Source organism: Canis lupus, chromosome 20, assembly GCF_011100685.1.
Source record: "Canis lupus familiaris isolate Mischka breed German Shepherd chromosome 20, alternate assembly UU_Cfam_GSD_1.0, whole genome shotgun sequence".
NCBI classification, from domain to species: Eukaryota; Metazoa; Chordata; class Mammalia; order Carnivora; family Canidae; genus Canis; species Canis lupus.
The window spans coordinates 3702846-3727189 of NC_049241.1; the positions used below are offsets into that span (position 1 = coordinate 3702846).

Below are 24344 nucleotides of genomic sequence, written 5' to 3' on the forward strand. Positions count from 1 at the left end.
CCCAAGGCCACTGGGATGAGGAATGACAAGGAAGGTGGAGACAGGGCCCTGCACTCACCGTGGCCACGCCTCTGGCCTCCTGGTAGGCCACCTTGATGATGTCTGTGGTGCTGGTGTTGAGGAAGAAGTAGCCAGAGCCTTCTCTGATGTGCAGCTCTACCTGCAAGGAGGGGTCAGCCTGGGTGTCAGAGGCGAAGGGGCCCCTGGGGGTGACGTCCTGGTGGCACATGGCAGGGCAAGGACTGTACCTGCACGCTGGGGTGGTGGTAGATGGTCACCTCTTCAGGGCTCACCCTCACGTCCTCTACCAGGATGAGTTCTATGGAGGCCGACACAGGCACAAGAGGATCGTACTGGAGGGGCAAGGCAGCACTATCAGACCCAAGGCAATGATGGGCCAACCCTGGGCCAGCCCGCGGGCTTCCCCCCTGAAAGAGCAGCACTCAAATCCCCGTGTCCTGGCGTCACCCCAGGGCACTCTTATGTTGGAGACACAAGACCCAGTAAAACCATCACGCTTCGAGCCCAGCCAAGAGGCCACATCCCTTTGAGATGTCCAATAATTCTGTCAAGGCTGGCACCCTCTCCTGCCTGGCAGGCCCCATGAGACGGATGATTCACACACACCCTAGGAAAGCGGGGGTACATAGTTAATGACCCCTGCATGTGCAAGGGATTGGGCCTGGGCAAACAGTGAAGGCGCTGAGAAGAGGAGGTGTCCTCACAGTGGGTTCACAAAGACACAAGCACAGCCCCTCACTCCCTTGGGTGGTGCACATATCTGAGTGTGTGACACCTGCCACGTGTCCTTCCAGGGAGACTGCTGGACCCACCTGCTCCTCACGTGCCTGAGCATCTACATAGTGCCTGGCACCGTGCTAGCCCTTGGGCAAGGATGCAAATTTAATCTAATGTCAGGATTCAGGGGATCCCTGGGTGGCGCAGCGGTTTAGCGCCTGCCTTTGGCCCAGGGCGCGATCCTGGAGACCCAGGATCCAGGATCCTGGAGACCCGTGTGTGTGTGTGTGTGTGACTATCATAAATAAATAAAAATTAAAATATATATATATGTGTATTTCTAAACAAAACAAAACAAAACAAAACAAAACAAAAATGTCAGGATTCAAACAGGAAGTAAGGGTGTGTCAGAACCCAGGGTAGGTTGTGAAGGCAGAGGGGACAGGATGGAGGTGGGAGGGACTCTCGGGTGAGCAGACACCAAGGAAGTGAAGGTGTGGGTGATATTACTAGAGAAATACCCACAGGCCATGGAGCCTAAGTGAAGAGGCCCTGCAGGGGGAGGGCCAAGGGGCCATCCACAGCCAAGGGACCTCCTACACAGGTGGGGACAGGCAACCCAGGCTTAAGCCACCAGGGGCATGCAGGTGTGCTCCTCAGGGCTACGTTCCCCAGGCTGGACTCAATGCTGCTCCCACTGGGCCCCACTTTCCTCCAAGTGCTTCCCTTGCTCCCCACTACCCAGGAGACAACGCCAAGCTCCTTATCCTATCCTGGCACTGAGGAGCTCTTGGAACCCAGTCTACCTTCTCCTTCCAGCTATTATCTGCTGCCTTCACCCTCTACACAACCATGTTGACTGCTGCCCCTCCCCTGATGATGGGGTGGGATCATCCAGGCAGGACCACTCCTGGGGAGCCCTTCCCATGCCTTTCTCATATGCACCCACTTGCCACCCACAAGCAGCACCTCCCCTGAGGGCCCAGGAGATGCTGCGGTAGGGAGGTCAGGTTCAATGGGACTTGGCCCTGGGCATGCAGACGGTGGCAACAGTGTACATGGGGGAGGATGGTGTCTGTATCATGGTGGGGGGAGGGGGCACGAGGGGATCTGAGACCTGGGGCAGCTTCAGTGCCTAGGTTTCAGGGACCACTTTGCAGAGAGGCTGCCATCATGGCTGGGACAACGACCAGGAGGCCACCTGGCAGGGAGGAGTAAAGGGAAGGAGGGGGACGGCGTTCCAGGCATGCAGTCACAGAAGCCCGAGCCACCTGGGCACATTCTTGGCTGGGCTGTGTGGTCAGGGCCGTATGGGAGAAGAGGCTGGACGCATGAGCATGAGGGTTCCCAAAGCTGTGTGCCGGGACCGCGAGGGGCCAGGGCCAGGCTGCCTTCAGGTTGGATCCTGCCAGTTGCCTGGATGCCAGGCATGTGGGATGGGGTAGTGGAGGCAGGGGGCCAGCAGGAAGGCACCCCAGCTCAAGGGAGCCCACAGCACTAGGTTCCAGGACAGGTTAGTGAATGGAGGGGGCTCAGGGGGCTCAGGACGCTCAGACAGCGGGCAGGATGTGAGCAGGGGGAGGGAGGGGACTCCCTGCCCGGGGCCCAGGAAGATACCAGCTGCTCCACTCTGGCTCTGTTGAGGTGGGACTGCTGGTAGCCCATCGCAGTGGCTGAGATGGCTGTGGTCCCCGATGCCTCGTGAACCAAGATAGCCTGCAAACCTGAATCCAGGGAGAGGAGAGCAGATGTTGGGTTTTTGCCTGCTGGTGGCCTCTGAAGCAGCCCCTCCCTATTCCTGGTTTGCAATCTCCACGGTCCTAGGAGACGCCTGGGAGGCTCAGAGGTTGAGCTCTGAGGTTCAGCTCAGGGCGTGACCCCAGGGTCCTGGGATCAAGTCCTGCATCCAGCTCCCTGCAGGGAGCCTGCTTCTCCCTCTGCCTGTGTCTCTGCCTCTCTCTGTGTGTCTCTCATAAATAAATAGATAAAATCTTTTTAAAAAATCTATCTCCACGGTCCTAAAAATACACAACTGAGTTTGTTTAAACTGTATGTACCGTAAGAGTTAGCAGGCCCTGAGCAAAGTTCCACAGTGCAGCCTCGGGGAGCCGCACTGGCCTCAACCTTTGGCTGCCGTCAGCTTGATAGGAGCGGCATGGCTCAAAGCAGAATGGGTCTCCGGGGCCGGCACAGATGAGTACGACCTGGGACGAGAGACTCACCCACCCTGAGCCTGAGCCTGTCTGCCCACCCCTGAAATAGGGATTCAGCCCATCCCAGGTAGCAGTTGCCAGGAGCCCTACTCAGCACACCCGTCGTCTGTCCAGGGTTTCACTACACTCTGTCCTCCTGGACATTCGGCACCCAGCTCACCGTGCAACTTCTTCTGGCCACTCCCATCATCCCGGGCCACCAGCTGCATGGGCAGGTCAAGCTTGATGCTGGCCAGCAATGGCCTGGTTGACTCCCACTGGATGTTCAGAGAGCTGAAGTTGTCGAATCTGCGTCCCTGCTGGTCATAGGCAGCCAGGTCCAGCAGGGGGTTGCGGTGACTAGAGACTGGTACCTGCAAGAGGCAAGAGTCAAACATCCTGGCCACTCTAGAACCAGGCACTGCTGCTCTTGACCACGCAGGGCATCCTGGCTCTGGCTGGCTGTGTTTGGGGCTCCCTGGGTCCTGGTGATAGAGGAGGGTAAGTCACTGCTACCCAGTTGTCAAGATGCCTCATAGCCCCCGTCCAACCTGGCCTACTCCAGCCCATGGTTCTCAAGGAGGGACAAGTTTGCTCCCCCAGGGGACACTGATGTCTGAAAAGTGTTTTTGATGATCACAACTACGGGGGGTGGGGGGCGCAATGGGCATCTAGTCGGTAGAGGTCAAGGATACTGTCTAATATCACACAAGGCACAGGACAGCCCTCAGGAAATAAGGATCTGGCCCAAAACGTCAGGAGTGCCAGGGCCAAGAGACCCCCGCCTCAAGCCCTCCACCACCATAGCCAGGCTGCTCTCCTTCCTCCCTGGCCTCACCTTCCCACATCCTTGCCACCTCCTCCCTGCCCCATGCACGCCCAGCCCCTCCAGGATGACTTCCGCCCCCCAAGGTTTAATAGGAACATCAATTACAACCTCTAAAACGTCCAGACTTACTCAGCTTGCAAAGCTCCTTTCAGAGCCAGGTTCTCACCTGATCCTCAAATATCCCAGTGTGATGGGAACTGTCATCCTCATATTAAAGGTGAGGAAGCAGAGTCCCAGGGAAAAACAGGGATGTATCAAAGGCGACTCGGCAAATGAATGGTACGCTTTCAGGGTTCAGCTCCAAACCCTGAATTACTAACCACTCTACCACCACCTCTTGCTCCCCATGCAACTCCACCCCTTGGAACCCATGCCAAGTCCACCTCCTTCCTCCCAGATGCTGGGTCATCCCCTCCACTCCCTGCCTGAATGGCAAGGGGGCAGGGAGTGAAGCAGGGACCCTGAGTACAGGACATCCAAGTCCCGCTGCCTGCACTCGAGCCTCGGCCTCTCACCACCCAAGCAGACAGAACCACGCATCCCAACAGAACCCACCTCCCAGGACTCTGTTTTAAGTGAGGGTAGTATGAGATCATTTTAGGGAGCCTGGTTCACTGTAACAAACACGCAAGTCGGGAAACAGGTAGTCAGGCTGCAAGCACAGGTCCAGAAGCCAGGACCGTACTTGTCTGGTCCTTGCAGTTAGGAGTGACTGTGTCACTTGCTTGGACTATGAAAGGGAAAGTGACTCAAAACAACTCTGCAGGAGGAAGGCACCTGGGCGGCTCAGTGGTTGTGTCTGCCTTTGGCTCAGGTCATGATCCCAGAGTTCTGGGATCGAGTCCCACATCGGGCTCCCTGCATGGAGCCTGCATGGACCTCTGCCTGTGTCTCTGCCTCTCTCTCCATCTCTCATGAATAAATAAGTAAAATCTTAAAAAAAAAAACAAAAACAAAACAAAAAAAAAACTCCAGGGGAAGCAACCTGCCAGGCTCTCCCCTCTGCAGTGGCATCTGGCCATGTCCAACATGGTGGCTGTCCCCATCTACTGTGTCTTGGAAGGAAGAGAACAGTGACACAAAGCCGGGTCCCCACTCACTGTGATGAAAATGGGGCTCAGGCAAGAAGTGAGTGGTGTGCTGTGTGAAGGTACTGGGATCTGTGGCTGCTTGTTACTGCAGCCTAGCCTCGCCTGTCCAGACTGATGCTGTCACCGAACTTCAGGCTGGCACCAGGAGGGCCCCTCCCCAGGTCCTGCTAGCTCTCTTGCCCCCAGACAACACTGAACCAAAAGCATATTGCAAATTTTAAATGCAGGTCAGCACAATCCCTGGGGATGCAAAGTATCTTGTAACAATTCTGGATTCGAGTCAGGAGTTGTGACTCCAGGCAGGGACAAGAAGTAGCATTTTCTAGATGCCCCGCTCTTTCTCCTTCCCTCCCCCTGTGCTACCAGGGGAGGACATGAACACCCTGTGCCAGGTAGGCTTGGATCCTTCCAATGGGCATTTGGGACAATAACATTATCCCCATTTTATAAACAGGAAGGCTGAGGCTCAGAGATGTTAAGCAAATTGCCCAAGGTTGCACAGGTTTAGGAGTACAACTCTGCTGGTCTGATTTTAAAGCATACAGGCCTCCCCCAACTTTGTGGCCTCCCCTCCAACCCCCGTGCAGTGGCTCCATCCAAGCCCCAGCTTATCAGTCTCCCAGCATGCAACTGGTGCTCAGCCACAGTGAGCTGAACATAGGATGACCTATGCAGAGCACTGGGGTCAGGCCAGAGTCTCGTTCCACTCTGTCACTCTGACTGGTCAGCTCCGTTCTGGTGATTGGGCCTCACCAGTAATTTACTCTGCAAACACATCTTGGGTGGCCTCTGGCTTTGGAGAGGTATAAAATTAAATTGATACTGCACCCAGGATGCATGGCAGGGATATATCTTTCTCAAGGTCCCCTAGTGAGATCATAAATCGCAGGGGCCATGCCCGATCAGCTCACAGCTCTGGAACTCCAGGCCTGATGGATGGCCTCGCAATTCTGTGTCTGAGGTCCATTATTTCCTGGCAAGTGAGATCGATGACACACACGAGCCAATTCAGAGCCGTGCTCCGCTGCCTGTCATCTTTGAGTCCAAAGAGACAGCCCTGGGCTGACCCAGAGGTCACAGTCAACAGATGGCCAGACACACAGCTCACTTGGCCAGTGCCCAACATGTAAAGACACTTACACAAGGAAGATGCACAGAGCTGCCTGCTTTTTCTTTGCAAATAGGAAGGTTTGGCCAGCCTGAGGTTGAACAGGCTATCCTGTGGACAGGTACTTGCTCTCCATCCAGGTCTGCACTCCCACCCCCCTACCCCCTGTCTTCAGCAGACCCCACCTGGCTTCTCCAGGCATTTGAGCCCGACAGAACCAGGGGCAGAAGACACAGGGACACAGGCACGGTGTGCTCATTCATCCATCACAGCTGACTGAACTCCTCCCATGAGCTGGGCTCTTTTCTAGAGACTTGCAAAGAAGAAAAGAAACATGTAAATTCTACAGTGTCAGATGATGTAAAGAGCTTGGGGGCAGAGGAAGAAGGGAACCAGAATGTGAAGTGTTGAAAGTTCAGGTTAAGGTCTAAATGCTGAGGCACCCTCCCGAGGGGTAACATTTGAATAAAGAAGTGAAGGAGGTGGGGAGGGAGGCCCTGGGGACTGGGAGAGGAGGGAAGTCAAGCCAACGGGAACAGCATCTCCAGGATGCACACACGGCCCGATCCTGAGTGCTCACGGCACAACGGGAGTCCAAGCATGGGTGGAGTGGGGTGGGACGTTAACGGGGGCCAGGACTCGGGGATCACAGGCCACACAAGGGCCTTGGCTTTTGCTCTGGGGGAATGGGAAGCTGCTGGCTGGGTCTAAGCAGACAACAGGGTAAGAAGTGTAACATTCTGCACTCTGAACACCTTCGGTCCACTTATGTTTGTCCCCTACAATCCTAGGAGACCACAGTCACCCAGTGTCATTTGAGGAGGAATTCTGACCCAGCCGTCAATCCCTACTGATATCAGCTACTGTTGGACTCCTGGCCTCACACCCAGTGGACTGATAGGCCAGGTTTTCCAGAAAAGTCCAGACTTAGCATGATTACATTCTTCAAGGATAATCTGCTATACATATAAAAGTGATCTAAAATATGAAGCTTTTAGGACATTCATCTCAACAGCCCCCAAAATCAGGGAGACTTTCCTTAGTCCCGAACACACAGACTTTCAGCTTGGGAATGACAGCCATCTGCTCCCTGCCACCAACACCCAGGCCTGAGCTGGAGGTGAACGTGGCTTCATGGTGACAAGCCTGCAGAGGAGCTCTATCTAGGCTCGGAGCCGGGTCTCCTCACCTGTCAAGAGGGAACACAGGCAGGTATGCCCTGGCCGGCCCCTGTGGGGTCGGTGGGAGAGCGCTCCGAGGCTGGGCACCAAGAATCCTCACTTGAACCGACACTGCCGAGGCACTGACTCCTAAGGGACCAGGATGGGGGCAGCAGTGGGGCTCCCACGCCCACTCACCTCAGAGCTGAGGGATCGGGAGAGCCTGAGAGAGGGCAGCAGCCCATCAGAAAAGCGGGGAGAAAAGTCAACCAAGCTTGCAGGGGACACGAAGGCTGAAGGCAGAGAGGCAGAGGCGCACTCCAGACAGGGAGAACTGTTGGAGTCTGGGACCCCCCGCAGAGCTTCAAAGAAATGTACTTTGACCAAACGCAAAGCTATTCTCCTCCTGCACCCACAGGGGAGCCAAACCCCAAATCTATCTGCCTGGAGGAGAGGCTGCCCACATAAGCAGCTTCAGAAAGCTTCCACTAGGTGCCGAGAGGACATGCAGTGAGTCCTCTCAGGGCAAACAGCAAAGAGGTAAGAGGGCCCTGTCCCTAGAAGGGGCTCCAGGAGACACAGGGCCCCTCAGAACCCACCAGGACAAGGCAGCTGGACACGCCTTAGGGGTGATCACAGGGCCACGGCTGGGAGAAGAGAAGCGGCCGCAGGGCCCTCCGAGGCACTGCACTTGGAGCTGGGCAGATCCACTCTGTCTCTGGGACCCTGCCTACATCTGAGCCTCATGGGCAAACCCATGAAGGGGATGGAACAAGCCGGGGCCTCCCAGATGGTCCTGGTGACAGGGAACAAGGCATATGGGTCAGAGCTCCTGGCACATACAACTGTTCTAATTACCGTGTGTGGGCAGCAGGGACACAGAGACCTAGTCTAGCCTCAGGGCCTTTGCACTTGCCATTCTACCTGCCTGGGACCCCTTATGTTAGCTCTTTTTGGCCAGCATCTCCTGATCACGGGGCCTGACGTGGTGTGTGTCCTCCTGACCGAGGCCTTTCCTGGTTCCACCTGAAGTGGCCTCCCTGGTAGCTGTCCTGCACCCCCTCACTTGCTCCACAGCACCTCCCACCTCCTGTCCTTCTTGTCTACTATTTGTGGACCTCCTGGTCTCCTGTCCCCTCCAGGCAGCAGGTGCCTCACCTGTATCGAGTACTCTGTATTCTAGAACCCAGAACTCTGGGCCCGGCACACAGAAGGTGCTGGATAAATATACATTGAAGGAATGAGGGAAAAGCAGCCTGCCTAAGTCTCTACCTCTGAGAAGGGACTGGGGGCCAGGGCGAGCCCAGAGGGTGTTCATACCCCTGACCCTGAACAGAAGGGCTTTGAAGTCCCCCGCATCTGTCATCTGGTCTCTGGGTGTCCCAGGGTGGAGGGCTAGACTGGCCGTAAGCCCAAGGGGACCAGACCTATGGGTTTCACTTCCATCCCTGCATGTCACAGCCACCCCCAAGTGATTTTCTTCTCCCTCCCACAATTATGTTTGACACAGGCCTCCCCACCCCCACCAACAGAGAATGCTAGAGCTGGTCACCCCTCCCTGTAGCTCCCACTCTGACCACACACACATACACACACACACACACACACACACACACACACACACTCTGCCCACAGACCGCAGCCCCACCTCAACATCCCTAAGTCACAGAAGCAGATGATGAGATTTTACCAATGGCCAAGTGCCACACAGTGAGGGGAGCCGAGTCTGGGACCAGAGGCACTCTGCTTCCACCCGGCACTGCCACTAGCCTGTGACTCCAGGCGAGTCTCCTCCCTGTGTGAGTCTTAAGCCCCCTGATAAGCTAGAGCTGGATAAAAGCAGGTGCTGTGCAGGGGTGCCTGAGCACGGAGATGAGGTGGCGCAGTGCCGACCCGTCACCTTCACCACCACCCCCAGAACCACTCACTTACCACCTGCTTGTTCTGCTGCAGAAGTGGACATGACAGGTCTAGCTGGGGGCTGGCGTAGACGGGGGTCAGGGTGAGCCTGGAGGGCGGGGTGCAGATGAACTTCACCACGGCAGGCTCCAGTGCAGGGAAGGGGTTGGTGACGCTGGGCTTGTTCCCCACGGAGAGGGCGATGACCTGCCAGAGTGGAGGAGCAGTTAGAGTAATGAGAGGACAATGACCTGCCCCACATGAGCCTGGCCTCACCATCCAGCTCCATCAGACTCAGTTTGCTGCTCTGTAGAATGGGAAGGTGAGCCCAGCACCACCAGGGGCTTACAAAAGTCCAGTGACACGTATGGGGGAGTGCTCTCTCAACATGCAAGAGGCCTTCAGACAAACGCTGGCCGAACCACTGTCTGCTCCGCGACCCAGGGAGGAAGGGGGTGGGTGATGCCTCACAGCTTCCCAGGATTCTCTGAAGACCCCAATAGTCATAAGAGCGAATTCACAAGCCTGTGGTTTTTTAAATGAGGAGCCCACACTGACTCGGAAGATCCCTCGTAATGAGGTGCAACCGTGGCAGGCTGTGAAAGGCAGACTGGCCAGAGAAGGGGCCATGGGGGGCCCACCCTGTGAGGACATGCAGGGGGCCTCGGCCTGCGCGCCCTCTCTCTCTTTGAGAGAAGCTCACTTGGCTGCATAGAAACCAAGATTAAAGATGCAACAAAAGAGGGAAATTTGAATCTGCTTTTAGAGCTGGGACCTCAGAAATAAAGCTCAGCCTGAGTTTGTGAGGACCACATCTAATGACCCGTCCTGAGGGAGCACCTCGGGCCCCTCAAATGACACACGCTTTCCGTAGGACCCAGCGGTCTGGTCCTAGCGCCCCTCACCCTTCCTGACCACAAGACAGGACTAAGGGTGGTTTCCACGCTGACCTGCAGCCCCTCGGCCTCCACTGCAATGCCCCAAGGACGGGAGGCACAGAGCACAGCAGAGGGAGGGCCCTGGAGGCGCCAACTCCTATGGCCCAGTGGGGACTCAGATAAGCAAGCCAAGCTAGGGAGGAGAAACGTCTCTAACTTCGTTGTGGACTAAATTTATGCTCTTATTAATTTTTCTTATTTAATTTTTTAAACATTTATTAAATTTTTTTAAGACAAAACAAAGTGGGAATCAGAGCCTTTCACTGTGCATCTCTTCTGTGCACACCAGGCAGTCTTGGCATGGCAAGCTCCATAAAGGTACCTTGGGTGATGTGGGCACGTGTGTTTTAACATCAACTGAGATTCTCTGCATGTGCAAGGGGATTCTCCACTTCCCTTAAGACATGGGCTCTCTCCTACTTTTCTTGATCCCCGCTGGTCTCCCACCTTGCTTTTTGTTCCCCGGCTCCGGGGCACCCTATGAATGGTGGGCTATATCCCCACTATAAGCAAAATGAGCATGTGGTCCTGACTTCCGGGGCGGCAGGCACAGGGGCCTGGACGGGCGAGCCATTGCTTTCTCTAGCCCACTCCCGCAGTGCAAGAGTTCAGGCCACAGACATGTGTTCAGCCCACCCAGTCTCCTGATTTCTCTGGTTTTTGGCATTGTGAGAAACAAAACTCAAGAGATTTCACAGAAAAAAATACCTTATCTTGAAATGCCAAAAAAAGATCTGCGAAACCTGGGCTTAGGTCTCGCTCATTTATGGTAGCTGCTTGACTCTGACTGCGACCCCTGGTGTCATCCCATCCCCCAATTTGGCAGCGGGAAATGAAGCCCAGAGAGAGAACAGAGTATCCCAGTAGTGGAAGGGGAGCCAGGACTGGTGCCTCTAGCAAAGCCACTGTGTATCGGCAGGGTCCCATCCAACTCCTGCACCCTGATCAACCTGCCTATCCAGTCATCCCACCTCACTGATCCTCAGTTTGCCTCTCTGAGAAATGGTGCTGTAAGCACAGCAGGGTACTCAAGGAGTGTGACTTTAGACCCCTCCCTCTGGACGTGATGGGCCTAGGGACGGTCACCCTCTCACCTGCTCGCCCAAGGCCCGGCAGGTTACAAGGATCCAGTGCTGCTGGTAATTCCGGGAGGTAGAAGGCCCAAAGAGAGCCAAACTAATGCTGTCTGCGTCCTCGGAGGTGATGTTCCGGAAGAACTTGGAAGGCTCAAGGACCCAGGGTCTGGGACCTCCTTCGAACAGCATCTCCTTTGAGGAGCCGAGAGTCACCAAGGCGACAGAGGAGGGATCCACGGTCTGTGGAGGAAAGAAAGGAGAGTCAGCATTCCTCTGGACTGCACATGCAGGGAGGCCTTGCCCTGCCACCGACTTGCCCCCGTGGAAGGCAGATAAGCCCCAACCCCTCTCTGGAATTTGGTGTGCTCATCAGCAACACCGTCAGGGCTGCTGTCAAGATCCAAAGGCATATGAGAGCCCTGGGAAGAACTATGTGCCCATCCTGATGTACTACTGAGGGGTGGGAGGTAAACTGATTTGTGTAGCCCGAAAAATAATCGGTAAAAGCCTTGAAAACATCAATAGCCCTTGAACCAGAGAACTCTTCTTCTGGCATCTAACCAGTAACACTAGAACAGGAAGGAGAGAAACAAGTTCATGTGCAACAAGACTTCCACGCGCTATTATTTATTATTATTGGCCAACAATCTAAAATCCACAACACGGCACTAATTAAATAAACCATGGTATGTCCATATATAATAGGAGGTTATACAGGTCCCCAGAGCAAGTATTTACAAAGAGCTGGATACGAAGCTGACTGTAGAGTGTGATCACAGCCACGTCGTTTTACAAAGCATAAAGCAGTCCAACAGAGAAATACACCAGATGATGGGGGAAAACCACAGATGGCCTCTCCTTGCTGGCAATTTGTTTCCTTTTTACTCCACTGACTTTCCCACACTTTCTACAACACACGGAGGAGCTTTGGGGGGGCCAACCTTCTTTGCCTGTTTTGTTCCCAGCACCTAGGACAGTGCCTGGCACATAGTCGATGCTCAATCATTTGTTGAAGGAGAGAGCAAACAGTAAGTCGGAAAAGTATCCAATAAAGGAAGATGAATTAGAATAATTTTTTACAAAAAGCTGTCGTGTGCTTTCACGATCTTTGTGCTGAGGGTCCCGGGGCCTCTGTAGGGTCTGTGGGAAACAGCAGGGAGAGGGGACAGGACGTCTGGGAAGATGTGGTCTGCTCTGTACAAGGGCATCTCCCCTCGCAGACACAACTGGGGTATAAAGAAGGGGGTCTGTCTGAGGGGGGGCTTGCAGCCTTGCTCTCACTCCCTGCTGGGCTTGGCTGATCTCCCACTCCAGAGGCTCTCACTGAGGTCACCCCGAGTCCTTACGTGTCAGCTGGCTTCCCTGTTGGACCCTCCCCTGCCCCCAAACTCTACCCTCCAAAGGGCTGCCTGACGTCTCTTCCGAAAGCACAGATCTGACCATGTCCTCCTGCACTAAGTCAGCCTACAGTACCAGCTGCCCTTGGAAGAAAGGCTTCGTTATTTTAGGATGCAGGCTCTCCCCACCTGGCCCTCGCCTCCCCTCTCCTGGTCCCACCTTCAGAAGAGCCTGTGCTCAGGCCCTCACAGAAGCTGCCCTGCCGTCCTTGGAGCCCTACCCACTCCTTCCTCCAAGAAGCCCCTGCTTCCTCCCTCACCCAGTGACGTCTGGCCTGCCAGGGAGGCCAGCTTATTCTGTGGCCCCTACTTCATCTGGTGTCAGCAAGGAAATGACTGGTCTGGGTGTCTGCTTCCCTGATCAGCCTACAGGCTCATGAAAGGATAGGGCCTGTTTCCTTGTGTATCCACAGCGTGATCAAACCATATGAGGACTGAAAAGCCACAGAGAGAAAATAAAATACTTTTTATAAAAATAGGAAATGACAATGACACCTTGATATTATTTCTTAACCGTGTGACTGGTAAAAATCCTAGAAAAACATGCCCCCTTTCTAAAAAATTTATTCACTTTCTTCCTGAGATATGATTGGCAGTGAACATTATATTAGTTTCAGGCATATAGCATAACAATTCAATATTTTTATATGCAGGTGACCCTTAAACAACAGAGGGGTTAGAGGCGCTGACCCACCAGCCACTTGAAAGTCCACATATAACTTTTGACTCCCCAAAATGGGGATGGAAGCAAGACTTCTGAGTATCCTTCTAATAGACACTTAGCTTTGGAACCACACAAACAACTTACATATACATCAAAACGAAATAAAAAAAGAAACACCAACAAGCAAACCCTAAAACTGAGAAGAAACCAATCTTTCTGACAGACTGGTCACCTCAAGGCTGCAATGACTGAACCCGTACCAGTTCCCTACTCTTGGCCTAGGCGATTCCTTAAACTCTTGTGATTCCTAACACCTTTCAGAAAAAGTGTTGCAAACACCTGTCAACTTGACTGCCTTGCAACAGCTGGCAGGACAGAGGGTGGGGGTGCATGGAACTAGTTCCTAAAGTAGAATCAGCACCAGGCAAAAAAGTGTGCCAGGATCAATTAGCAATGTCTGTGGTGGACAGGGCCCGGACATACACAGGGCCAGGTCTGCATTAGACTGGAGTCCACGTGGGCGGCAGCCACTTCTACTTCAGAGTGGCCAGCATGCTGGGAGTGTGGAGACCACTGTTCACACACATCAAGTGAGTCCTTAGTTTATTGCCTAGAACATACAGAGCGCTTGACAGTTAGATCCAGCATGGCTTCCCCAAACTCCACTCTCCCGAATCCTACAAGCCCTGAGTGTTCATGCTGCTCCGGGCAGAAGACCCAGCCTCAGACCTGTCTGCAGGTAGAGACCAGGATGTGTTGCTGAGATATCACAAGCCTGGACTGAGCCACAGTATCCCCATGCTCCTTCCATTTTGGCCCAACGTGTGTGAATCCCACTCACACAGGGCTGCAGGGTGCCAGCCCATTGTTGTAGTCACCCACCAGGACCAGAGTCTACACTAGCCCACTCATCAGGGCCCCTGACCCTCCACCCTGCTCCTTCCATGGCCTCACCCCCTTGCCAGCTGGATCTTCATCCCCCAACTGCCAAGACAGAAGTCCTCCCAGGTACAGACTGATGACCACTCGGCTGCCACCTGCAGTCCTGGATCTGGAGCAGTGCCCCAGCCAGCTGCACCTTCAATATGGAGGGGGAGTCATCTGAGTGGCAGCTTTAAGATGTATACACCCTCCTCCGGGATGGGAGCAGCGGGGCAAGGTGATGGTCTGCTGAGGCCTGTGGGGGCACAGGCTCTCCTGGTTGGGTACCTACACTAAACCTTAGCCAAGAAACAGCCTCACTTGTCAATGAGAATTCTGTCCTTTTAATCTTTCTTTCTTTCTTTTTTTTCTTTCCAATATGGGCACTCTTCTGAATTTGCTATTGGTTATCAGTTCTCCAGGCATCGCTCCCTACACACATGTGCACATGAGTGTACACACATGCAATTTCAAAATACCTGGGGGCACACCCACCTGCAGATGCAACCTTGCTGTGTGCCCAGGTGTTAAAACCATCAAAAGAGCTCTTCTCTTGCGTGAATGGTTAAGCATCATCAGGGCTCTCACTATTTCTCCTGAAGGAGTCTCATGGCCTATGTCACTCAGACTTCTGCTCAAACATCATCCCCTCGGAGAGGCCTTCTCTGACCCCTGAAGGCAGAACCTCTTGTTACTTGTTACCTCCTTTCCCGGCCCAACCTGCCCTTCTCACTACCTGCCACCATTTTCCATATGGTCATTTGTTTCTCCGTTCCCACAACTAGAATGAAGTTGTTACTGGCCAGCTGTGTGACCTTAAGCAGGTTAACTTCTCCAAGGCTCAGTCTCCCCATCCAATAAAATGGGTACAACAAGAACCCGTGGCTCACAGGATTACTATAGAGATTCAAGGGAATGTGAACGAAAGCCATGAATACATGTCCAGTGAATGCTCAATAAATGGCCCTTCATATCATTTGTATATCATATACATGTCATTTATATATCATTTATATCAACCATCATTACCATTAACTGTCATCCCCTTTTTACAGATGGAAAACATGAATCCCAGGAAAGTGAAACAACGTGTCCAAGTTCACTCAGGCTGTTCAGTCTCAGATGCCCAGTTCTTACCCATTCTCAATGCTACAACCAGCAAAACCTCTATGGGCAAAGCAGGTCACTGTAAACCTTGCCAAAGGATATTTTTTTCTATGACCATCCCAAAGGGAAAGATTGTGTAAAGACGCCACATGGCCCATAATTAACAGCTAGATCTAAAATTATCACCTTCATGTGTAGTTCTCTTCCCATTCAGGCATAAAAGTGTCACAGAATCCTGTGCCAGGAAGAAAGGTTAATAATCAACACAGCTAATGAAGGATAGTCATAAATTGTACAGCCTCCTCAAGTGGATGGCAAAGCATAGATATTTGAACAGGCAAAGCCAGAGAGGAGAGGACCCATGCACCTCAGGTGAGACCTCTGCTCAGGGCCTTGGTATCCTGGTTTGCAGAACAAGAGAGGTGAGTCTAGACATCAAGAGGCCCCTCGCACTGACTGTCTACGCTTCTAGCAGATGGCATCCACATGCCCCTTCACAGGGATACTCACACCTGCTCCAGGACAAAGAGACGGAGGAGGAGGGCGGGGTGGTCAGAAGTCAAGGCCCCACTGCACCTGGCTGTCCCAGAGGCTCGGGCGTTGTTATGTGTAGTCATGCTAACACTGTGAGAATGGACAGCCAGGCAGGGTCCCAGACCCGGGCACTAGGGACTCCCAGAGAGTTACCTACAGGTGGGTCAAGGGACACCCAGTCCCCACAGTAGACAAAAGCTGAAGAGTAACTGGGGTGCTGACTGCAGAGGGAATCTGGTAGCTGGCAAACATAAGCCCTCCCAAGGTCCAAATAGAGGAAGTTACGTGTATGGGGGGGCTGAACAGTGCCCATCTTACATGTGGACCTGATTTTCCCTGACCTTCACCAGCTGTCCACTGCTAGGTTAGAATAGAATAAATATCCAGCTCCTAACCCAGCATTCAAACACCTCCTCGGTCTGACCCACGGAGCCTTCACAGCCTCTAGGGCCACCCAAGATATGCTGTTTCTAGTGCCCTCACCAGCCAAGCTTCGGGCAACCAGGCCCTCCTTCTAGACATCTGCGTTCATCAGTGACCTGTCTGTGCCCCCTGCGTCTCTTTATTCCTTCTACCATGCCCACTGCATGTCTGAGCACCTTCCCCACAGACCGGTGGCCACCCAGGGCACAAAGTGGGCTTTCTCCCTGCATCTCTGTCTCCCCAGCCTGGACTGTGTACCAACAAAGTGCCCAGGGATGATCTGCAAAGTAAACTGATGAATGGACAAGCAATCATTGAGAGTCACTTTCCCAGTTTCCACACTCCTCTCGTCCTTAGAGAAAGGACTCTCATTTGTTAGGGTAGGTAACTGTCCAGCTAAAATACTCCCCAGCCTCTGTTGAAAATAGGTGTGGCCAATGGATTAAGTTCTGGCCAATGAGGTGCAGGTAGAAACTACTCTTTTAAATTTCTAACAAGGTTACTAGAAGAAACTAACTCAGCTGAAAGGAGAGCTCCTTCTTCTTCTAGCTATATGGGATGCAGATGTGATGGCTGGAGCTCCAGCAGCCATTAGGACTATAAGGCAAACTTGAGGATAAAAGCCACATACTAGAATGATGAAAGATGACCTGGATCCCCGGTCACTATGGAGCTGCCACACTAGCCCCATGGGAAGGCTCTCATATGAAAGAGAAATAAACCCTCTATTGGCTAAGCCACTGTTTTGGATTTTGTTATCTGTAAACAAACTTGATCTTAACTGTTATCAAGATGGAAAAGAGATAAAAGAAGAAACCCATATCCTTCTATAATGTGTCCAGTCAGGAAGTCTTGACTGGGGACATATCTATATTATCTTCACCCTTAATCCCACCTTGGGATAGTGAGCTCAGTTGGTGGCCTTGGATACTTCAGCCACATACCCCAGATAAATAGGGTGTCTGGTCATGTGAGGCAAGCACCCAGGAAGAGCTCTGAAGATGCTCTCCCCAGGGACCTAAGGAAACTCCACCTCATAGAAGGCTGTGGCAGGGGTTTCTCGAGAATGCTGCCATCTTAGGGATTTCCACCCTCTTGAACCCTGTTCTCTGAGCCCTGCCACTGCTTCCTGGTCAGTAAGGGGACCCTGGGTTTCTAATTTTGAACTGCCACCCTCCCTTCTCCTATCCTCCGTCTACCACCATCTCCTTTTCCCATGGTAAGCATTGGTTTATTACTGTCTGTCTCTGCCAGAGTGTCAGTTCATGAGGACAAAGATTTCTGTGTGGTTTTTGCACTGTAGTATCCTACGGTTTAGAGCAGGGATTGGTCCAGAGTAGGTATAGATACAGATTTTGCGGGTGGGGGTGTGGGGGTCAGGAAACATTGGTTTTCAGCCCTGGCTGGCAAGCCTGGACACATTTGCCCGTTCATTCAATCTAAATAAAACAACCCTTCTCAAAAAATACCCACTTCTGGGTATTTAACCAAAGGAAATGAAAACACTAATCAAAAAGGTATTTGCACCCCCATGTTCATCGTAGCATCATTTACAATAGCCAAGATGTGGAAATAACTTGTGTTCAGTGACAGATGAATGGATAATGATTTGATACACACACACGCAGGAATATTACTCAACCATAATAAGGAAGGACAGCCTACCATCTGCAACACCACGAATGGACCTTGAGAGCAGTAGGCTAAGGGAAATAAGTAAGACAGAGACAAATACTATGTGATCTCATTGTAATTTAAAAGAGAAGGGCAGCCCGGGTGGCTCAGCGGTATAGCGCCGCCTTCAACCCAGGGCGGGATCCTGGAGACCCAGGATCGAGTTCCACGTCGGGAACTCCCTGCATGGAGCCTGCTTCTCCCTCTGCCTGTGTCTCTGCTTCTCTCTGTGTGTCTCTCATGAATAAATAAAATCTTTTTAAAAAATAAAATAATAGAGAAAAAGAACTCACAGAATGGATTGGTGGTTGCCTGGTTGCTGGAGAGGGGTGTGTGGCAGCAAATAGGTGAAAGAGTCAAAAGATACAAACTTCCAGTTATAAAATAAATAATTCGTGGAGATGTTATATACACCACAATGACTAGAATTAATATGGTATTGCTTTTTTGAAAGTTGATATGAGAGTAGATCTCAAAAGTTCTCATCACCAGAAAAAGATCTGTAACTATGTATGGTGACGGATGTTAACTAGATTTACGGCAGTCACCATTTCACAACGTATGCAAATATTGAATCATTACACTGTACACCTGAAACTAATATAATGTTACATGTTAATTATGCATCAATTAGAAAACACACAAAATCAATCTACTCTGTATCAGGCACTATGCTCAGGGCTAGAGGCTCAGAGATGAAAGGCTTTAACTGACCCCGTTTCTAATGGGTGAGGGGGGAAGAAAACCTGTTGCCACAAACCAAGGGGACCAGAGCTATCCTAGAGTCTGCCGCTGGGTGTCAAGGAAATGCAGCCCTGACTGGCCCAGCCTGGGAGGCTGGTGGGGAGGCCCCCCCAGACAACTCTTTCACCCTCCACTGAAAGAGGAGCCCACTCACCCTCTCTGGGCCTCTTGTACAAAGGGCAAGGTTCTCTCTCTTTTTTTAGATTTATTTATTTGAGAGAGACAGAGAGAGGGAGGGGAGGAGGGGGAGGGGGAGAGAGAGAGAGAGAGAGAGAGAGAACAGAGGCAGAGGGAGAAGCAGACTCCCCGCTGAGCAGAGAACCAGATGTGCAACTTGGTCCCAGGAATCTGAGATCATGACCTGATCCAAAGGCAGGTGCTTTGCTTAACCAAGTGAGCCACCCAGGCACCTCATGAAAGGCAGGGTTCAAATAAAGTCGACCATCCTGCTGTGAGGTAGTTTCCCAACCACCCTTGGAGGAAGGTCTGGTTCTCTTTTATTTGCTTTTTAAAAACTAACCCTATTGAGCACTTACCACCTCCCAGGCACTGTTCTAAGCCCATTTTGTTCATTAGCTCAGCTAATCCTCACCACAACCCTATGGTATCATATTAACTTCATTTTACAGGTAGTGAAATGGGAAGCCCAGAAAATTAAATTAGCCAATGCCACAGAGTTAGTGTCAGATCTGGATTCAAATGGCGGGGTGGGGGTGGGGGTCAGTCTCAAAGCCAAGGCGGTAAGCTCTAAGCTGCGGGGGCTTTAGCTGCCTCTGGCCACAGATGGACGAAGGGGCCTCCCACACTTGCTACTTGCCTGACGTCAGGCAGACAGCAGAATCCAGATCTGACTCACATCTCCCAGACCCCAGAACTCCACACTACATGCCATTCTCGGGTTCCATGATACCCTGCAGGATAACTCTGGAGTGAACCAGAAACCCTCCTGTCCTGACCCCTGCAGAGAGCATTTCCTCCACATGGATGCCAGCAATCACTGCCATCAGGGAGGCTGTGCTCCTTCTACATACTTCCCTGGCTTCAGCATGGAGACAATAGGGAGCATTAGTTATTCTGACCAACTGGGGTTTTAATACAAATTTGCCAGAGCAAATGAATTATTCATATCCCTTCAGAGGGCAGGGACCCCGGGCTCACCTTGAGAGGCAGGTAGGCAGCAATGGTGATCCGGGCACTCAGGTGGATGTGGCCGTGTGTGTAGCTCACAAGGAGTGTGGTGTAGCCCTGGACCTCTGCTCTCACCTTGACTCCACTGCAGTGTTCAGACCCTGGCTGCAGCCTCCCTGCAAGAAGAGAGCCAAACAGTTACTGGGAACTTACCTTTGCCTGGAAAAACACAACAGGCTGACAGTCCATCCTTCGCTCTGGGCTGGATGTGCAATCTAATTTTTTCAACTTAAAAATTTGAAGCATAATTCCCATGCCAGAAATACACTTAGCATAAGCATACAATTCAGTGTCCCCCCCACACCTGCAAAACTGAACATGCCCTATATCCAAGATTTAAGAAACACTATGACCTGTATCCCTGAACCTCCCATATATCTTTCTGGTCACTAACCCTCCCCAAAGGAAAACCACTGGTACCTGACATCTAACCAGCTTAACTTTGCTGGCTTCCATATTTTACAAATAGTGAATCACTAAGCATAAACTCCTTTGTGTCTGCCCTCCTAAGCTTGATATCGGTGGTGAGAGCCCTCTTTTATTTTGCACAATGTAGACCTTTTATGCATGTTTGTATATATGATTGCATTGTGTGAATAGACACCAAATGACTCCCCCATGCTGCTGCAAACATCTGGGCTGTTTGCAGTGTGGGGCTTTGACTCAGTGCTGCTGTGAACATGCATGAGTGTTTTCCGGGGTGGACATATTCTGGCATTTCTGTTGTGTGTATCCCTAAAAATGCAGTATGTTAACCTCTAGTCCTTACTGCCAGGACCATGGGTATATTTGCTTTTCATCATCATTGCCAAATATCTTCCCCAAAATGGATGTATCAAGTTATATTGCTACTAGCAGCTGCACGGCATCCCTGCCAATGCTTGGTATTTTCCACGATTTTTAAAAAAGCCATTCTAGAAGGAGTGTAATGACATCTTACTGTTTTTTTTTTTTTTCATTTAGAAAAAAAATCTTACTTTGAAACCCCACCCATCCCCTAGATTCTACAATGAACATTTCGCTCTATTTCTCTTACTGTGTATCAATCCATCCCCCTACCCATCCATCAGCTGATCTTATTTTTTAATGCATTTAAAAGCAAGTTGCAGGCATCAGCACACTTCATTCTAAATGCTTTAGACACACATAATTATCCGCAGTTCAGTATTTCCTCACGGTTCTTGTTTTTTTTTTTTTTTTTTCTTTTTTTCGGTTCTTGTTTTCTTAAGGTCAAATTTACAGAGTGAGAGACACAAATCTTAAACAGACCACACCATGAGTTTACACAAACACATCCACCCGTGAAACCCAAACCTCTACCCAGATGCAGGACATGACCTGCCCCCATGGTTCCCTCCTGTTCTTCCTCAGGCCATCCCTGCTCATCCTTTCCCTAGAAGCAACCACTATGGCATTCTGATTTTTTTCAGCATAGTTTAATTTTGTTTTGTTTTTTTTAAATAATAGTTTTATTGAACTATAACTCACAAACCACAGGTTCACCCATTTAGAGGGCACATACAGTTCAGTGGCTTTTAACCTAGGGTTCTGTAGCTATCAGCACTAATTTGAGAACATCTCATCTCCTAAAAAGAAACCCCACATCCATGACCAGTCTCTCTCCATGTAAATTGGTCTGCCTCACAATGCACATCAATGAAGTGGGCTCTTTGCATCTGGCTGGTTTCACGCAACATGTTTTTGAAATTCATCTATGGTGTGGCATGATCAATAGCTGGTTCCTCTTTACTGCTGAGTATTCCATTGCAAGGATGTTCCACGGTTTGCTCATCCATTCACCAGCTGAAAAGCACTGGGGTTATTTTCAGGCTGGGGCGATCAAGGAGCAGGGTATGCTGTGCCCTGGGCAGAAATCCCTACACTGCGGAAAGAGTGGGCTATAGGGCCCACACACAGAGCCCATCAGCTCTGGAAAACTGCAGGTCTGCCAAACGGGCCTATTTGTGGCCATAACTACACACAGCAAATATGGAAATGCTAGGTCTGAGGACCGTGCTGACTTCCAGGCGGGCTCAGAGAGTCTGAGCAAATGCTTTTCTGGACACGGCCTTGAATGACGAGACAGGATGCCAGGTCCTCTGCGTGGCTCGGAGGAAGGTTCTGACGCACAGCCGAGGAGCCTCCTGGGCGTGATGCCCTCTGCCTCCCACCCCATCCTGTGACCTCAGCCTTGGCAATGAGAGGCCACTCGCACTGTGGAGTGGAGCATGCCACTCCCTCTGTGGTCTCTGGCTCTTCATATACTCTTCCCACTCCTCAGAACACTCCTGGTCTCTTCTCTCTCATCCTTCAGGTTCAAGTCACATTTCCTCTATCTTCCCAGACGCCCCCACACTGGTTTAGGCACCCATCTTCTGCACGTTTCTGCTGAGGACAGAACTCCCGGGACCTACGCTCACCCACAGGTACACCCTGTCCCAGGCACCACACTGCCCATAGAATCATGGGTCTTGCAGGGATATATGGCCCCTTAGGGCAACACCATGACTCTCATGGTTAGCAAGAACCCCCAGAGCATGGCGCTTATTAGACGCTCAGTGACTAGGTTGCTGAAAACTGGCCGAGGCTCCAGAAGGGGCCAGGGCAGAGCAAGAGCCAAGGTGTGGCTACCCTGGGCGCTGATTCTAGCCAAGCCCAAAGCCCTGAGGCTCCAGCAGAGGTGGTACCTACAGTCACAGGGCTTTCAGGGCGCCTTCAAGGAGGACAAGGAGGAAATGAGGTCCCAGCAGCCAACTCCAATGGGAAGAAGGTGGGGTTCCAAACTGACCCAGATGGTGCTGGGGACCTGGGGCTGCCCCTTCCTAAGAACCGTGACCTGGGTCACAACACACATCCTCCCTACCTGGGCATGAAACTGAGACAGACAGAGAAGGAAACCTCATGTGGGGATCACCTCTAAGCCTCCTACGCCCCAGATAGATGTCACTCAATCTGGTCTCTAGTCCCACATGGTTTCCATGACACCAGCATCTCTCTGCCCAGACTAGGCTACAGGTTGTAAGACACATACCTCTCAGATGACCTGGACCCTTCACAGAGGCTTCATAAAGCCATACCAAGTCTACACTGAGGGACATTTCAGGAGCTTCCTAAGGGAAATTTTGATGCCACAGGGTTTTGGTCTTGGCCGCCGTCTTCAGAACCAAACTCCTTGAAAAATGCTTCCGCACTGGGCTGAGGGACATTCATTTGTAACTCTCACAGCAAGTGAGGAGCTAGGATCCCCATTTTATCCACAAAGTGGAGGCTCAGAGACGTTGGGCAGCTTGTCCACCATCACACAGCCAGTATGTGGAAGAAGTGACGCTCAGACCCATAGCTGTAGAACTCCCAATGTTGTCCTCACTCCCAGAACCTCCCGGGCACTGACCCAGTGCCTGGGGCCACAGCCTGCAGACTCTTCCCTCAGACATTTGTCAGGGGTGACACACAGGGAGCAGGCTCCTGTCTTGACATCAGGTCTCTCTCTCTCCCTCAACACTGATGTTGTCCTCCATCCTAAATGGCTGCTTCACTGAGGACACTTAAATTTCCATAAAGCTGTTCTTCCTGGATGGTCAGAGAGAGCACAGCAGCACCCTCCAAGAAAGGAAGAATGTGGTTTGCTTTCAGAGACACTTCCTCCTTCTTCTGTGTGGCTGCAGGCTCACACAGCTCCACAGGTAACCACAGCTACAGCAGGTGCATGTGAAGCTGCTTGGCATTGTAGATGATCCTACAAATACCTTTGCCAGTTGAGCTTCTCAAAGTCTCTGCTCAACAAAAAACAGTGTCTCCCCACTGCCTAGACTCTGAAGTCCAAGCCCTTCATGATTCATGATTCAAAAGGTTCCCTTCCCAGGGCCACTATAAGTGCCCATGTCCTACGGATATGCCCACCTCTGGGCCCTGACCACAGAAACCCTGCCCAGCTGCCCAAACCTTACTCCTCCCTCAACAGATGGTCAGTCCTTGGGTCTTCTTGGTCCACAGAGGAATCCCCCTGCTGCCCCTGGCTGACTCTCCTGGGAGGCACCATTTCTCAGGGAACAAAGGTTTCACAGTGTCAGACCCACCCGGGTCTATCCCATCCCACCCGTGCCCTTGTGTGACCTTGGGCAGCTAGGCAGCCCCAGTCTCTTCACATAATACGTGGCCCAACCACAGCTTCGCCTCCCACTGCCAGAAGTCTGAGGAGTCACGCACACCAAGTGCTCACTCCACGCCTGGCAAGGTGATGTTCCTTGAACTAACTGCCATCATCACCACCGATACCACCGCTGAAACCCTGATGGGTGTGCCAGAGAGGAAAGATCAGTGTGCATGGCTTCGACTGCTCGGGGGGTCAGACCTTGCATGCCACCAAGGTGTCAGGATCCTGTCACTAGCCAAGATCCCTATCGACAGGGTATTCTGAGCATCTACTACATTCTGGACACTGTCGTGGGCACTAGGACATGCAATTCTATTTAGGATGATGCTCATTTTAGAGATGTGGAACCTGAGGCTCTGAAGGCCCAGGGACAGGTCACATGATGCACAAGAGCCAGCCAGACCAGACCATTGCTAATGGTGGACAAGGGGACAGATACCATTCTTTAGGCTGTGACCCCCCCCCCCCACTCCAAACCCCACCCCCACTCCACCGCTGCTCAAGACCT

The 24344-nt window shown here is 51.9% G+C and overlaps 1 protein-coding gene across 1 annotated transcript in view; it reads right to left on the reverse strand.

Moving 5' to 3' along the window:
- Positions 1-24344, reverse strand: part of NUP210 (nucleoporin 210) — a 105285-nt gene that overhangs the window by 38107 nt on the left and 42834 nt on the right. Inside the window, exons 15-21 of the mRNA XM_038565516.1 lie at positions 19654-19799; positions 11050-11271; positions 9051-9224; positions 3112-3304; positions 2356-2462; positions 249-353; positions 59-160 (exon numbers count right to left, since the gene is read on the reverse strand). Of these exons, the coding sequence (XP_038421444.1) occupies positions 59-160; positions 249-353; positions 2356-2462; positions 3112-3304; positions 9051-9224; positions 11050-11271; positions 19654-19799 (1049 nt within the window). The remainder of the gene's footprint in view (positions 1-58; positions 161-248; positions 354-2355; positions 2463-3111; positions 3305-9050; positions 9225-11049; positions 11272-19653; positions 19800-24344) is intronic.